At 36.3% G+C, this 14,153-nt stretch overlaps 3 protein-coding genes across 4 annotated transcripts; 1 reads left to right on the forward strand and 2 right to left on the reverse strand.

Moving 5' to 3' along the window:
* Positions 1-218: 218 nt before the first annotated feature.
* LOC148908646 (protein SEC13 homolog) lies at positions 219-8,466 on the reverse strand. Of its 2 annotated transcripts, XM_089035446.1 has the most exons (12): positions 8,404-8,466; positions 8,249-8,293; positions 7,138-7,253; positions 5,990-6,071; positions 5,809-5,878; positions 4,740-4,829; positions 4,138-4,181; positions 3,798-3,854; positions 3,382-3,458; positions 2,766-2,886; positions 1,729-1,875; positions 219-823 (listed from the first exon to the last, which is right to left on the reverse strand). In XM_089035446.1, the coding sequence occupies exons 1-12, from the start codon at positions 8,404-8,406 to the stop codon at positions 737-739; spliced, it is 939 nt and encodes a 312-aa protein (XP_088891572.1). In that variant the 5' UTR covers positions 8,407-8,466; the 3' UTR covers positions 219-736. The 2 variants fall into 2 exon arrangements, with proteins under 2 accessions (XP_088891572.1, XP_088891571.1); XM_089035445.1 differs by lacking the exon at positions 8,404-8,466 and having other exon boundaries at positions 8,249-8,377.
* Positions 8,467-8,969: 503 nt separating this feature from the next.
* On the forward strand, positions 8,970-10,647 carry LOC116304859 (centromere protein L-like). The gene has a single exon (XM_031714646.2). The coding sequence runs from the start codon at positions 8,992-8,994 to the stop codon at positions 10,180-10,182; it is 1,191 nt and encodes a 396-aa protein (XP_031570506.2). The 5' UTR covers positions 8,970-8,991; the 3' UTR covers positions 10,183-10,647.
* Positions 10,625-13,847, reverse strand: LOC116304858 (uncharacterized). The gene is made up of 4 exons (XM_031714645.2): positions 12,868-13,847; positions 12,531-12,627; positions 11,888-12,002; positions 10,625-11,758 (listed from the first exon to the last, which is right to left on the reverse strand). Exons 1-4 carry the CDS (start codon positions 13,845-13,847, stop codon positions 10,806-10,808), a joined length of 2,145 nt encoding a protein of 714 aa, XP_031570505.2. The 3' UTR covers positions 10,625-10,805.
* Positions 13,848-14,153: the final 306 nt, after the last annotated feature.

A 14,153-nucleotide genomic window follows, 5' to 3' on the forward strand; every position in this document is an offset into this window, starting at 1 on the left:
TTGACATTAGTAATCCAGCAAAAGGTATTTTAATAAAGGAGGTCCAAACTTTTTTTCCATCCAGTAACAGTCATGTGATTGTTTCCTGTAAATGGCCAATTGTAACTTATATCGTCACAGCCATGTGGTGGTATTTTAAGGGAGATTTCTCATTAACACCAAATGTGGCTGCCATATCTTTGTTATTATTTAACTCTTGGGGATTTAAAATTGCAAAATAATGATCAATTATTTTATTGCTATGTCAGGATAAGAAGAATTCTTGAAAAAGGTTGTGAAAGTGGTTACTGAAAAGCAATTTTGTATTTGGAGTCATGCTGTACAATATGTGTTTTGTTCTCAGTTCGCACTGATAATGCAATACTTTTACTGCATTACTGTACCTTAGTCAAAATACCAAAAGGATTGTTTTTGAAAATATGTTAGATCTAGAAGATGGAGGAAGTTCTTTAGAAGATACCAAATATGAGTATCACAAGACACAGACTTCATCATACCAAGAAAATTTGAAAATTATTTCTACAGTATGAAGTTTTCTCATTAGAGAGTATTTTCTATAGTAACCTTAGAAAATAGATTCCTGCTACGAGATCTGGTCTTCTTTCATCCCTTGTTTCATTCCTCTCATCATATAAAAGTATGGAGTGCATTCCATCCATCTCAACAGACTGCCTTTCCCATACACATTAGCTATTAATTTAGGTTTTCTATACAAAATTTGTTCCTAATACATGGCTTACTCCAGTGGCTCCTGTCCTTGTCCTTTGTCTACATCATTGACACAAACCCACTGTCCTTCGAGAGATTCTTTCCATAGGCTGACCTAATAAAGCAATGGAAAAAAAAAAATTATATAAGTCAATGATACGAAATTTGAAGTGAAGACCATAATTTGAATAAAAACTAGTGGTACTCCGACAGCAGAGCTACAAGGTCAGATGATAAAAAAATAAGGGTTTGGAAAATAGCATAGGAGTGGTCTATGGATGTTGAAGCCAACAATAAGTAAAATTATCACTTAAAATGAGATTGTGAAGGTTTGTTTGGCCACTGGCTAATAAACTATAGAGGTTTCGCACCATCACATGCCCACACCCATAATACAGCTTGAATTTGCTGTAGTAAGATGGCACAACAATGAAATCACTGTGCTCTCGGGAATTGAATTTTTTCTCATGTAAAATGATTGTATTGTTCCTGCCATCTAGCATGGCTGCCGCCACTTGATGGGGCAAAACCTCTTTAGGATAATAAGAAAAGATAAATAGTGGAAAGGTTTTTTTATTAAAATGTTTTTTTTTGTCCTTGGACAGTTATATTACATTCAAAACGGCTCAAGCTTACCCCTTGGGGGCCATTAGTGGTTTCATTGTTTGAATATTTAATTTTTTTTTTCCTGATAATACAAAGACTCAGGGTTCAAAATAATGACAGATTCAAAATTCAAATTCTGATTTTGGATTAGGGTGTTCCTGATATGGAATAATACAATCAATTCGAGTTTTGAATCAGTTATTATTTCAAATCCTGAGTCTTTGTATTCTCGGAAAGGATAATAAATTTCAATTTTTAAGTAAGCTTGAGCCGTTTTGACTGTAAAGATATAAATTATGTTTCCTCAATGGATTTTTTCTCAAGCTAGAGCTCCGATTTTTTTTACAGAGAAAAATTTGCTTGAAGAATAATTCATATCTTTGATATTATTTTTGCTTTCAATTGATAACTTACCTTGTTGTCTCCACCAGATACTGCTAAGATATTCCCAGTCACAGACCAGCTGACATGCCAAACTACATCACTAAACTTCTTTAACACTTTAGAGGTCCAATCTTCTCCTTCTTCCTCATTCTTTGTCCAAATAATGACACGACAGTCCTGAAACAAAAACCTTCTTTATTGGATCTAAAATTATCATTCAAAGGTTTTATATTTTTGGCATGTCATAATATTACTGGTAATAAGGTCGTGTTGCAGTTACTGGATATATGTAAATAATACAGTCTACTAGTTAGTTAGCTCTTAGTGTCACATTCTTTCAATGCGAAGATTTATTTTGGAATCAAGGAAGTATGGTGTAGCCGTAGTCTTGGATTCATTTCCAAGACTCCGCATTACATGCAAGTAGAGTTTGTTAATTTTCCGGGGGACTCCGGGAAAAAAGTACCAGGGATGCTCGTCTGAAACTTTCAAAAAGACCCCTAAAAGATACCGGAAGTCTTTAAAAAGGGCGAGGCTGAATGAGTTTTAACCCCTAAGAGATACCACAACAAATAATATTAAATTAAAATAAATGCAAAGATAAAATGTTTAAAATTTGTTTATGACTGGAATTAAAAAGCGCCTAGGATAAGCCATATCGATGCGCGCTTCTCTCCTTTTCTGACACCCTAAAAGATGCCAGAAAATGCTGATTTTCAAAAAATCGCATTTAACGCCCTAAGAGATACCAAATCGTGAATTTTTACCGATAAGAAAGTACCCTGGTACTTTTTTCCCCAAGTCCCCCCCCCCCCCCCCCCCCCCCCCCCCGGGGTTTTTTTTTTTCCTTTTCCAAAGAACTGAAGCCATTGTTAAACATACAATTCTGATGGGACTTAAGCTGAATTTATTCTCCGACATTTTCATAAGTACTTGCAACTCAATCAATCTCTTCACTCTTGAGAATAATGCCTGATGGCTTCAAAATGTCAAAAAAGTTAAGTAAGTAAATTCTATAATACTTACAATAAACCTTTCTGATAAAGAAAATTCATTATATATTTTACCTGAGAACAGCTTGCTATAGTTGATGTAGGAAGACCAACATTAGGAGCCCAGGCAACATCTCTTACCCAGTCACTATGTGCTTCTAACTTTTGTTCTTCAACCCATTGACCATCAACCTCTCTACATTTATTCACAAAGTATAGTAGTAATAAATTATGCGTTCGGTGTGTTTAATGAAAAAGAGAGAATAAGAAAAAAATATCAAATGCCCTTGGCGGGAATCGAACCCACGTCTTCGGTATTCCAGTCTGACGTGTTTATCCACAAAGGAAAGTATTTCATTTGGGAAGGAAGTGAGTCGAAGTAGTCATTTGAAGTGGAGGGGTCAACAATAAATCCAGGGGAGAAGCTACATAGCACTCAGTTGATGTAATTCAGAAAATCTATTGTATTCTAGTGTCATTTTCTCTATCTTATTAGGTGTGATTCATTGTATTTTTATGAATACATTACACCATTTGCTCGTATTATTATGAATATATTACATCAACTCCCATAAATCCATAGTCATATGAGGAAGTTCAATATTTTTTTTTGAGTAAAGGGTAAATAAAGTGTGATCCTAAGAAAGAAAATAGAAAAGATCTAGCAAAATAAATGCACAAAAAAATCTACCTCCAAATTTTGACAAGATTATCACATCCTCCAGTTACAAATCTTTTTTCAACAATTCCAGCCTTGGATAAAGGATGCTGAATAGAAACAAACAAAGTGATTTACAACTTGAATACTTTTCAAGCTAAGGGATAATTGCAGCAGAGTTATGTTATCTCAAACCTCCTGGGGACCAGAGAAAAGGTTTGAAATATTAGGGGTTAAAACCAACCCCACACCCACCCCCACCCCACCCTTGGGAATTCCGATTTTCTTCCATGCAAACTCTGCAATTTTGTTCTTTCTTTGACCCCCCTTCTATATATTCATACCCTTCAGAAATTCCAAATTCCTCTGTGGGTGGGGTATGGATAATTTCTGGAACTACACAGTGTGCTTTTGTACAAGAAAATCTTAAAGAAAACTATATTCTTTACCTCTAGAATCGATCCTGGTGAGACAGCCGGTGCCCAACTTACTGCATTACATCCAATCTAGAATTGAAGACAAAAATGAAATAATCTTAAGAATATATTAAAGTTCATAGCTGTACCATACTTTACGTAAGACATCCACCAATTGATACAACCAAAAACAATTTTAAAGGGAAAATTTAGCACCAAAAATAGCTATTAAAATGTTATATTTTAGAAATCCACTTTGTGAATTTTCATCAATGTGCTCTGTTCATTAATACAGCACAATTCTTGACCAATCAGAGGTCGTATATCAAACTGATTATATATCAATTTAAAAAATGCAATTCATTTTGCTTACTGTATGTGCATTGTTTATCTTTTTACTCTCCCAAGTACCATCACCTGCAAAAACAAAGCAATACACAGGGCTTAAAATAACTGGACATCGGATAATGTCTGGCCAGAACTGGGACTTGTCCAGTCAAATCTTTGCCTTGCCTGTCATTTTGACCAGTAACGTTTAACCAGGTAATAAAGTATGACTAAGCTGGAACTAACTTGGCCAGTCATCATGGACAGCAACTGATCAACCTTTATTCTAATACCCCATTCACACCAAGGCTTAAACATGTTTTAAAGTGGTTTAACTAAACAGGTTTGGAAAACTATCTACGAACACTGCACAATATTTGGTGAAATAATGCATGCAAACTATCCTTTTTCTTGCTCTGACAATATTTTAGAAAGTTTTATTATATTGTAGGTTTCTAGTTTCTCAATTTTTTTCCTAATGAAAACATAGTTTAACTAAGCACGTTTAGGTGTGAATAGGGTATAAGGTAGGGTATATACTATCATGCTCTCTGCTACAGCGAGTGAGCTCCAAGTTACTTAACTTTACAAGTTAATATTTTTTCTCTAGAATGACAGTTCAACATACATATATCATGCAGGACTTACCTGGACTAGATATAATAGAGACTGAACCATCAGACGATCCACAAGCTAACATTAAACCATGCTCATGGGCAGCCCAGCAGATTGAATTAACTGGGGGAAAATTAGAACTTTTATCATTTCATAATTCACCATTTTCCATACAAAGTGCTCAAGCGAGGCGCCAAGGTACTTTCAAAGGATTATTCAAATTTGAACTTTGCAACCTCGACTGAATGCTTTGCGTTTGACTAGTGAACCGATGTATGGAAAATGGTGAATAGGTATTACTATTAGAGGATAAATGGATGGCAGGTATTAGAGTTACACTCTATTGCCTTCAGACAATTGTTCCATGTCAAGGCATTTGGGTCAATACAATGAATATAATATAGAAAGACTCAAATGCAACAAGTGTTTGGAGGCAATAGAGTGTAACTGTGTCTATAACATTAAACTGTTCAATAAGCTTCAAGGCCACAATACTGGACCTAATTTACTGTGTCCCCATTTCAGACCACATGTCATTCCCCAGAGTATTATTTTTGGTTTATTGGTTGCATGCCAGAAGACTCAGAAATATGGATACACCTCATGAGTTAGATAATTTAGGTCCTTTAAGAAACACTGAAGAAATAGAAAACGTGCGTGCATGCTGTGTGCAGTTATAAAGCATGAGGGGATTGGCAGAACACAAGAGAAGCGTTAGGAGAATCATGATGCGTAGTGGAGTGCTTCTCGACGCTTCTTAAGTGTTCTGCCAATCCCCAAGTGCTTTTATAACTCCACACAGTACAGCAAGCAAGGTTTTTATTTCTTTTATAAAATGCAAAGGGCACATGCGTGCTGTGTGCTCTCATAAAGTACGCGCTTCCAACCAATCAGAATGCGAGATTTATAACAGTTATTTTATGTTTTATATTTCAGATCACACGTCAACCCCCAAAGCATCTTCTTTTTAAGTTTGAGTATACATAGTGATGTGAATAAAAACACTAATCAAAAAATGAATTCTCAAGGGAATAACAAGTGGACTGAAAAGGGAAACTATTCCCCCAAGTACACTGGGCTAATTCATGGAATTTAAACTTACCTGAAGAATCATGATTGCAGAATTCTTGTAGCTTTGCCCATCCATTATTTGATTCTTTCCATATAATAACCTGACAAAGACAAGGTACTCTATATTAAAAAGGTCTTAAATATACTTGATGATAGTGATTTTGAAGCAAAGGTATCCCCCCAGTTTTTCTCTGTTCTTTTTCCCCTCTCACCTTTCTGTCATAAGAACACGATGCTAGAAGATTACCAAACATTGGATGAGACCAGCTAACTTGCCACACTGGACCCTCATGCCTAAAAATTGCCATTAAATTAAGAAATAAAATAGCTCTTTTCATGTATTCAGCATGTGGTTCATGCAAACGAAAGATGAATAAAGGCAGAAAAGAAGCAAAAAGAGAAGCATGAGATATAGTTAACACAAAGATGGTGTCAGCAACCACGCTCTGTTCACTTTAGCACAGTTCTTGACCATTCAGATTGTGTGTAACACTCATATTTATTTTCAAAACGAGTGACCAACACAGCTTATGACATCTGGGTTTCTGGGATCCATAAATCATCTAAAGCCGACTTAAAACATTTTGAAACTTGATTGATAGAAACCACAACCCAGATATCTCAAATTGCAACCAGTGGTTGTCTGGGTCACACAGTTACAGGAAGATGTGTATAAAATATGAATATGCATTAATGTTAGTATTTGACAACCAGTCTCTCACTCGGTCAAATCGAAGCTCGCAATGCATCATAATTAGCATGTTAAAAATCCAAAGACCATAAATAAATTCAGATCACAATAAAAAAAATCCTGCATTAGAATATATTAATTCGATTGCCAAAGATAAAACAAATGACCATAAAAGTAAATTCGGGTGCTTCAAAAGCAAATTCAGTCCTACCAAAAATTAAATATAATCACCATAAAAGCAAATTCAAAGACCACAATAAAAATACAATAAGCCATGAAATAAATGATGAGAATATTGACTGGATCGGCGCCCCATAGGTATCGCATTAAATACGAATATGGCTTTTGTTATCAGAGTCTTACTGTGCAGATACTCCAACCAGGACCACTGTGATGAACTAGTATCATCAACCAATCATATTGCAACATTTAGTTCAATATTTTCAACCAGCTAATCAGATAGCACATCAAAATAATAAAAGCGTGAGAATATGATAATCTGATTGGCTAATGCTGTTATCAGTTCAATCTCTGTCTAGTTTACTATTATCTGATTGGTCAGTTTTATTCAAGTGGTCTCCGTTAGTGTGTCCGTACATGTCAACAAGAATGTGGTTGTTATTATCAGCAGATGATTAAACAGAACTCATTTTAACAGCCACCACTTACCCTCTCAAAGTAGCAACAAGAGTTTGCTGGGATCCACTTGTTTCAAATATCTTTACAGTCTTATCTGATGAACAAGTTGCAAGCTTTTTGCCATAATAGTCCATTTGAGCATCGTGCTAGAATATTAAATCCATATATACCAGAATTAAGAACAACATGTTTGCAAGGTAAGGTGAGGAAAGTCTGTGCAAATTTAGAGTATTGTAACAATCGTTTATAAAGTATATGGTTTCATGTAACATGACACTTCTTGGAATATCACTCTCCCACCCCTCCTAGAATACTGTAGAAACAATTGAAACACTTGCTGATCCAAAATGCAGATTCAGAGAATATCCACTTTCTGTAGGAGGGGTGTTGCCTGTATAGCCAGAAGAGTGGTCAAATAATTCCTGAATCCTCCTCCCCCTTGTATAATATTAATCTATACTCTCTACGATAAATCATTTTGAAAATTTCAAATTAATAAGCATAAACAGAATGTATGTAAGATGTGAGCTGCATTCCATGATCTGAAATGGCTTCTACTCTTAACCATCAAAGAAAAAAGATAAAAATAAAACACAATTGAATGCAGTTCAGAGGTCAGTAAAAGACCATGTTATCATGCTTCCTGGTCACACAAAATCTGTCGTACTTAATATTCGTTTGACTGATGAAGAATTAACAGCTTGAGAGTAAAATTGATCAAAATATATACACAATGATAGCTAATAAACTTCAAATAATACTTGCTATATTTTTAAAATCAATTTAAGATTAATTTGAAATTTTCACAATGATTCATCATCACATTTTCAAAGCTCACAGAATAACTCCAATCCTGTTATTCCTAAACGAGAAAAACTAACTTCATCTAGATGCATTTTTTCTGAATACTATGACAACTTGGAGTAAGTATTTTCAACACTCTTCCAAGATCTTTAATTTGGGCAATAACATAAAATACAGTCTCAGTGAGTCGCCAAGAAAAGCACAAGCGAAGCATGACAGGTACAATTTTCGATTAATTTTATTCCTTGTGGCTGGCTTCAACTGAATCGAAACCTTTGACGGAAAAATATCCATGGCAAAATCTAACTTCTCTACAAAACAAGACAGCCATACTTACGACCATATCCTCATGCGAGGTATCAACCGTGTTCAAAATGGACACCTTCATGGAGGAAATAAATAGCTTGGTTAGTGTTTGGAAGGTTACTGGTAAAAATAATCGTTCAAAAAGACTTAAAAATGCAAGAATATCCACGACAAATCAGCTCTCACCATTTTCGCCCAGTTGAAAAACCAAACGTGGCATAAAGACCTCGCTTCCACGACACACCGGTAAACAGCATCCACGCCTGCTAACTCTCACACAGGGAGCCAACGTTTTTAGTGTCAGCCGAAGCGACAGCCGAAGCCCTTTTAATTTTTGTGCGGAGATTTAATAATAATAATGATGATAATGGGAGTTTCTTATATGGCGCATTTCAAATATCTCAATATTCATAAGTCAAAAGTATTCTTTTTTTAAGCTTCCTTAGCGTTTTTATTAAGAATTTTTACTAGGCTAGAGGGTACGAAAATATTTGCGTCTTGTAGTTCAATCATGTCTTACGAATATACTACCCAGCAACCACATAAACTCATAAAGACGAAAAACTAATTTTAATACTTTCAAAAATTGATTATTATTCAGAATTTTCTTTTAATCTAAAGCATTTTATTTAGTAAAAGAAACAGAGAAAGCATGTGTGAGCGAGTCCGAACCAAGCCCGACGTTGTTCCGAAAAAATCCGACTAGCTTCCGAGTTTCTAACCTTGAAGAACCGTTACGAAAGACTTTCGCAGTAGAAGGGCGCCTGATTCAAAATGTCTGATCCGTTCAAAGAAAACAAGACGGGTTTCTCTTCTTTTACCGCACGAAGTAAAACCAAACTACCACTCCTGAGAACACCGTGGTCTTCTAAAAGGTACACACCATACACAAGAACCCCTAAAACTGGACGTGTTTCAAGAATTCCTACAAAAAATCCGCCGAGCTCAGAACAAGGCGTTTTGAGGGATACGACGAATCTTACTCCTGTAAACAAAGCAAAAGTTTTAGGAAAACCGACTCCAAATGCTACGATAAAGAAGGAAAAAGAACTAACCGAGATAAATGAAGACATTTTATCCGTTGTTGGGAAGACTTGGAGGATAAATCAGTGCTCTCCTTTGTATAACTTCGACTACAAGAAGTCGTCTTTGCAGAAATACCAAAAGCTTTTATCAGCCCATCTTGAATCAGATGCTGCTAAGGGAATTGCATTCGAAGTCGATGAGGATTTAAAGAACAGCACATTTAGGGCAGAATTTGACGTTCTGAAAGACTTCTCCTTCTATGATACAGACTACACAGGGCTTAGAATCAAAGTGTTTTCGAGGAAAAAGCAAAACACTGTAAAGAATGCCAATGGAATGGAATTACGAATCCCAGTCTTGGATGCTATTTTTTGTTATTTTGGGAATGAATTCGAGGACAAAAGAGAAGTAGAGTGTTTTACCTCTCTTCCAGTATGTCTGGTTAAGGGACCTATGGCTTTAGCCAAGTGTGTTTTTAATTGGTTTGAAGCACAGTTTGACTGTAGGATGATACCTATGCAGTTTTCTCCTATGGACTTGAGTTGGTATGCTTCTCTATGGGCAGGTATTGTTCCTAAAGGATCAAAGTCAGAGTTAGAACTCTGTTACAGTGTACCGTCATCTGTGAAAGGACTCAACAGAGTGATTTACAGCATAAATGCACTGGATGCTCAGAAATTATGGAATTGCCACCACACAAACAATTCAGCTATCTTCACAGATGAGGAGTCTTCGTGCTTCATGAAAGCATTGGAATCTCATTTTTATCATCACTTCAGAGTTAATCTAGGTGCCCTAACATTAACAAGGATTGGGAACCCTCTGGTCTTTATTGGTTGTGAAGGACGTATCAAGATTTCTCAAGCTATGTATGTTAGACACATACTACAGCAAATAACTGCATCAATCTCAGAAAAGGAAGCACTTGGCAGATTGTAAATTTAGTTTTTAAATTAGGAAATTGTATAAAATTTGGTTTTAAAACTAGTTAGTTCACGAGATTTTAATCATCATAAATATATATTAAGAGTTAGTGTAGCCTCTGCAAGATTTGAGCTAATAACTGTCTATCATGGATACTATCATTTTCTGGGTTGCGATGTGAAGCAAAAATGTGTTTATATTGCTGACATAAGTTTACGAGACAAAATAGACAAAATACTTAGATTTTTTGAAAAGCCGTTAGCTTGCTAAAAAAAGAGTATTCTTGTTAGAGTCTTAATAGAATGCCACACATTCACACAAGCATTCTATATATATTGCATATATTACATACACGTTCACACCATTTTGTAAATTTCTTTCAAAGACTTATTATCATGTGAGTAACTTAAGGTATTAGCCAATCCACTATGTACAATATTGGGGCTGCCCATTGTTTAAAATTAAATATTTTATGCCTGCGATGCCTATTTTTCTCTCATCCACTTCCACATGACTCTTTATACTCTTCATTCTCTAAGCAATCAAAAATTATTCTTTATCATCTGTCCTCAAGATCTCACTCTACTTTTCTTGAATGTTCCATTTTATTCCCATCTTTTCTAATCGCAAGCAAGGGATTAAAGATCCCATTCACTGCAGTAACTCTCATTAACACTTTCTTGAGAGGAATCCAAAATGTCTGCTCTTCTCTTCTTCAAGGCCTGATTTATAATATTCCTTAGATCAGCTTCACTACACAGCTCTACAGCTTGATATTCATTGGACACTGAACTTCCATTTCTTATAACATGCTCTGTATCAGCCTTAAGAGAATCATTTGCTTTACTTGATGGAAACAATTTACCAGGAGTGTGTAAAGTATTTTTTTCTTTAGCAGTTTTTAGTGATCCTGTGTTGAAATTTCTGATGGCTTCCAGTAAAGAGGATTGACTGTTTGGCTTTGTGTTTGCCCCCTCTTTCTCAGAATTAGACTCTGCTTGATTACCTGAAGCATCATTGATTTCAGCATCTTGAAGAACTATGTAGGTGTTTCCTGTTGACGAGGTTTCAATGTCAAGCAAACAAGAGGCGTTTTTACTTAAAGAAGAAACATCATTGCCTTTATGAGTGGAATGTCGTACAGCATCTCTTTCTGATTCTCTTGACTGTTCAGTGGTCAACTCCTCATTCTGCAATGTTCTTGAACTATGCTGATAAGGCATGTCACTTTCCATGGGCAGAAGCAGACCATGATTGCTATTGTTTCTATTTTCCCTGGCGTTGCCTCCCATCTGAATGACTTTGTGCATCTGGGGAACCTCGGCAGTGTATGGTGGGGGTGGTGTACCATCCAGGTGCAAGGTATTCAGAGGAAGAGCCGAAGGGGAACTCACAACACCACTAGCACCAACAGAGGGGCTGTCATTCTGGTACCAACAGCCAGGAAGTGGTGGTGGTAGTGGGAGTGGTGATAGGCAGGGAGCAATGTCTGATGCACCCTGCTCAAGTCTTCTTGGCCTGCAATTATTGATTCTCAGAGGAGTATGGGGAAGATTGTTAGCATTCTGGCTTTCTGGCTTCTGCAAGACTCCTATTTTCAGAATTAAAATCAATTAAAATGTATTGAGTTAATCAAGTATTTTGATGGCAACAGTCTACTAATAACCTTGGAATAAGGTTTGACATTTAAATAAATTTTGGTTTGTAAATCTGTACTCACCACCATCATGTCTGTTGTCATAATGTTCAATAGTGAATAAGATAGGAGGTGAAGCTGTTAGGATAAGATTTACAGCCTGAACATGTGTGCAGCCTTTGAGACTAATGCCATCAACCTGAGAAATTAATGCAAAAAATCATTATTCTAAAGAGCTAAGAATAAAAAAAGGTAAAAGGTAAAATGTTGACCTTTTTTACAAATATCATTTCTCTATTTACCTATCCATCTTCTATCTCATTTATCCAATCCCAATACCAGTGCATCCATATCCTTTTATCCATATGTCCATTCTACCAACCCATATATACAATCTCATTCACTCCTCATTTCATTTCACTTATTCATTCATTCCTCAAATTTTTAAACTGTAATATAAAGGAAATGTGAAACTGCATGTACAGCAATGGGATTGGGGAATTGAAGTGAATAAGCAATCGAAAAAATTCATTTTTATATTTTACTGTGGTTTTCGATATTCTGCAAGCTCCGACATTTCAAAGACTTATTGTGAAATTGGTTTTTCACTGCTGCCAGTCAAGATCTAAAAGGTACCCATTGTTTATCTTTGCTTGATGGCAGCAAAAAATAAAATTTCAGCATCCAGCTTGCAACTACTGAGTTCACAGAATATCAAAAACTGTACCTCAGTGATGATATCTCCTTGTTTGAGACCAGCACTCTCTGCCAGTGAACCATCAGCAACAGAAATGATATGCACTTTACACCTGTAATCCATTCCCCTGAAATATTGAATGGTAAATACAATTGCTGAAGGAGTATCACTAGCCTAGCAACTCCCCAGACATCCTTAGGACTGTAAAGTCCCTTTCACAACCCTTTGTCACAATTGGGAGAGAAACATGATGACCCTAAGAATATCTGCAGGGTGGGTTTGAGCATCTTTTTTCCGCCACAACTATCATCCAACTATCATATATTTCCTCTGAGTACTTTATATGCAAGTATATTGCCTCACTTACCCTCTAATGCTACATCCCATCCAACCATCTTCGTTGGTATAAATAGCTACTTTCTTGGTATTATAATCGTGAACTTCTGTGGTTTCTATAGCAACCGCCCTTTCCTCTACATCTATGTCTTGTGCCTCCTTAAAATGTTTAGTGCTCATCACAGTCAATTTTAACACATTCTCGGACTTAATTAGATGCACTATGTCAGATTTTCTTGCTCGTTCACAGCTCATATCATTTATTCTTGTAATTCTGTCTCTCGCACGGAGTCCTGCTCTTTCTGCAATGGACTGCTTGTCAACTTCTCTAACGACTATTTCTCTTTCAGTGAACAAGTCACCTAAGATTTTAAAGCCAAAATTAACCGAATTTGATTCTCTTTCCATCCTTAATACGTTAGTATTCTTGCGTTTTTCAAATTCCCTTGCTAGAGGGACGTCTTGCGTGATTGTTGTTGCACCGGCCAAGAGGCCATTTTCATCTTGATACGGGACGGGTAGGGGTCTTTGAGAGGCGGGATGCTTTCGTTCGTAAGAAGGGTCACCTCCTTCGCTTACTTGCAGTTGTTGTAGTGTCAGAGGTTCTCTACGATATTGTCCATCAGAAATACCAGTTTTCAAGGCATTACCAAGCAGCTTATAATTACACTGTCTAGCTTTCTTGGCAGGACTTCCAGTCGGTAGTCCATCACGATTCTCATTGCATTCTAGGCCGTAGTGTAACGAACTCTTACCAGATATCGTCCATCTTTCATTGACAAGATCACGGCAAATTTTACTGAACTCAGACTGTTTGCTTTTGGGCAGCATTTTCCTCGCCTCCACGAGTATTTCTGTCTTTTCCGGAGCATTAACAATTTCCAACAAATCCATACAGAAATCTAAAACGCGTTCATCCTTTTCGAACGATTTTAAAGCCCTTTTGAAATGTAAGTACTCTTGCTTATTTAACAATTTCTTAGCAAAAACCTTCAACTGATTCCTTTCCATGTTTCAAAGGAAAAGCAAAAAATTTAATTTGACGCGGACTACAATAATACTTCTTTAACGGAAGCCAAAATACTTTTGAGAATCCCGCGCTGAAATCATCGAAGCATGCGGCATGTGCCACAGGAAGCCCATACTGCACCAAAGTCTCCCAAGTTCGAAATAATGATCGTTAATTTACGGTCTTTAGTAATAACATTCTTAACTGTTCCCCCTCATTCCCCATGAAGACCTCTTATTACAAAGTAATAAAGATATGATCATGATACTTTTGGGTTACTATGGTAATGTACCAATGCTAAATTGGAA

Source organism: Actinia tenebrosa, unplaced genomic scaffold (assembly GCF_029948245.1).
Source record: "Actinia tenebrosa isolate PJP-AT-01 unplaced genomic scaffold, QUT_ActTen_1.0 PGA_scaffold3__52_contigs__length_22856419, whole genome shotgun sequence".
Lineage (NCBI taxonomy): Eukaryota > Metazoa > Cnidaria > Anthozoa > Actiniaria > Actiniidae > Actinia > Actinia tenebrosa.

What these genes read in the sequence shown, in the direction of transcription:
- LOC116304859 (XM_031714646.2), top strand. Translation starts at nt 8,992, where the DNA reads ATGTCTGATCCGTTCAAAGAAAACAAGACGGGTTTCTCTTCTTTTACC.
- LOC116304858 (XM_031714645.2), bottom strand. Translation starts at nt 13,847, where the DNA reads ATGGAAAGGAATCAGTTGAAGGTTTTTGCTAAGAAATTGTTAAATAAG. An exon ending in ATGGGATGTAGCATTAGAGG is followed by an intron (nt 12,628 to 12,867) that starts GTAAGTGAGGCA and finishes TCAATATTTCAG; the next exon opens with GGGAATGGATTACAGGTGTA. An exon ending in TGACAACAGACATGATGGTG is followed by an intron (nt 11,759 to 11,887) that starts GTGAGTACAGAT and finishes TTCTGAAAATAG; the next exon opens with GAGTCTTGCAGAAGCCAGAA.
- LOC148908646 (XM_089035445.1), bottom strand. Translation starts at nt 8,299, where the DNA reads ATGAAGGTGTCCATTTTGAACACGGTTGATACCTCGCATGAGGATATG. An exon ending in CTGCAATCATGATTCTTCAG is followed by an intron (nt 4,830 to 5,808) that starts GTAAGTTTAAAT and finishes ATTTTCCCCCAG; the next exon opens with TTAATTCAATCTGCTGGGCT. An exon ending in TATCTGGTGGAGACAACAAG is followed by an intron (nt 824 to 1,728) that starts GTAAGTTATCAA and finishes TTGCTTTATTAG; the next exon opens with GTCAGCCTATGGAAAGAATC.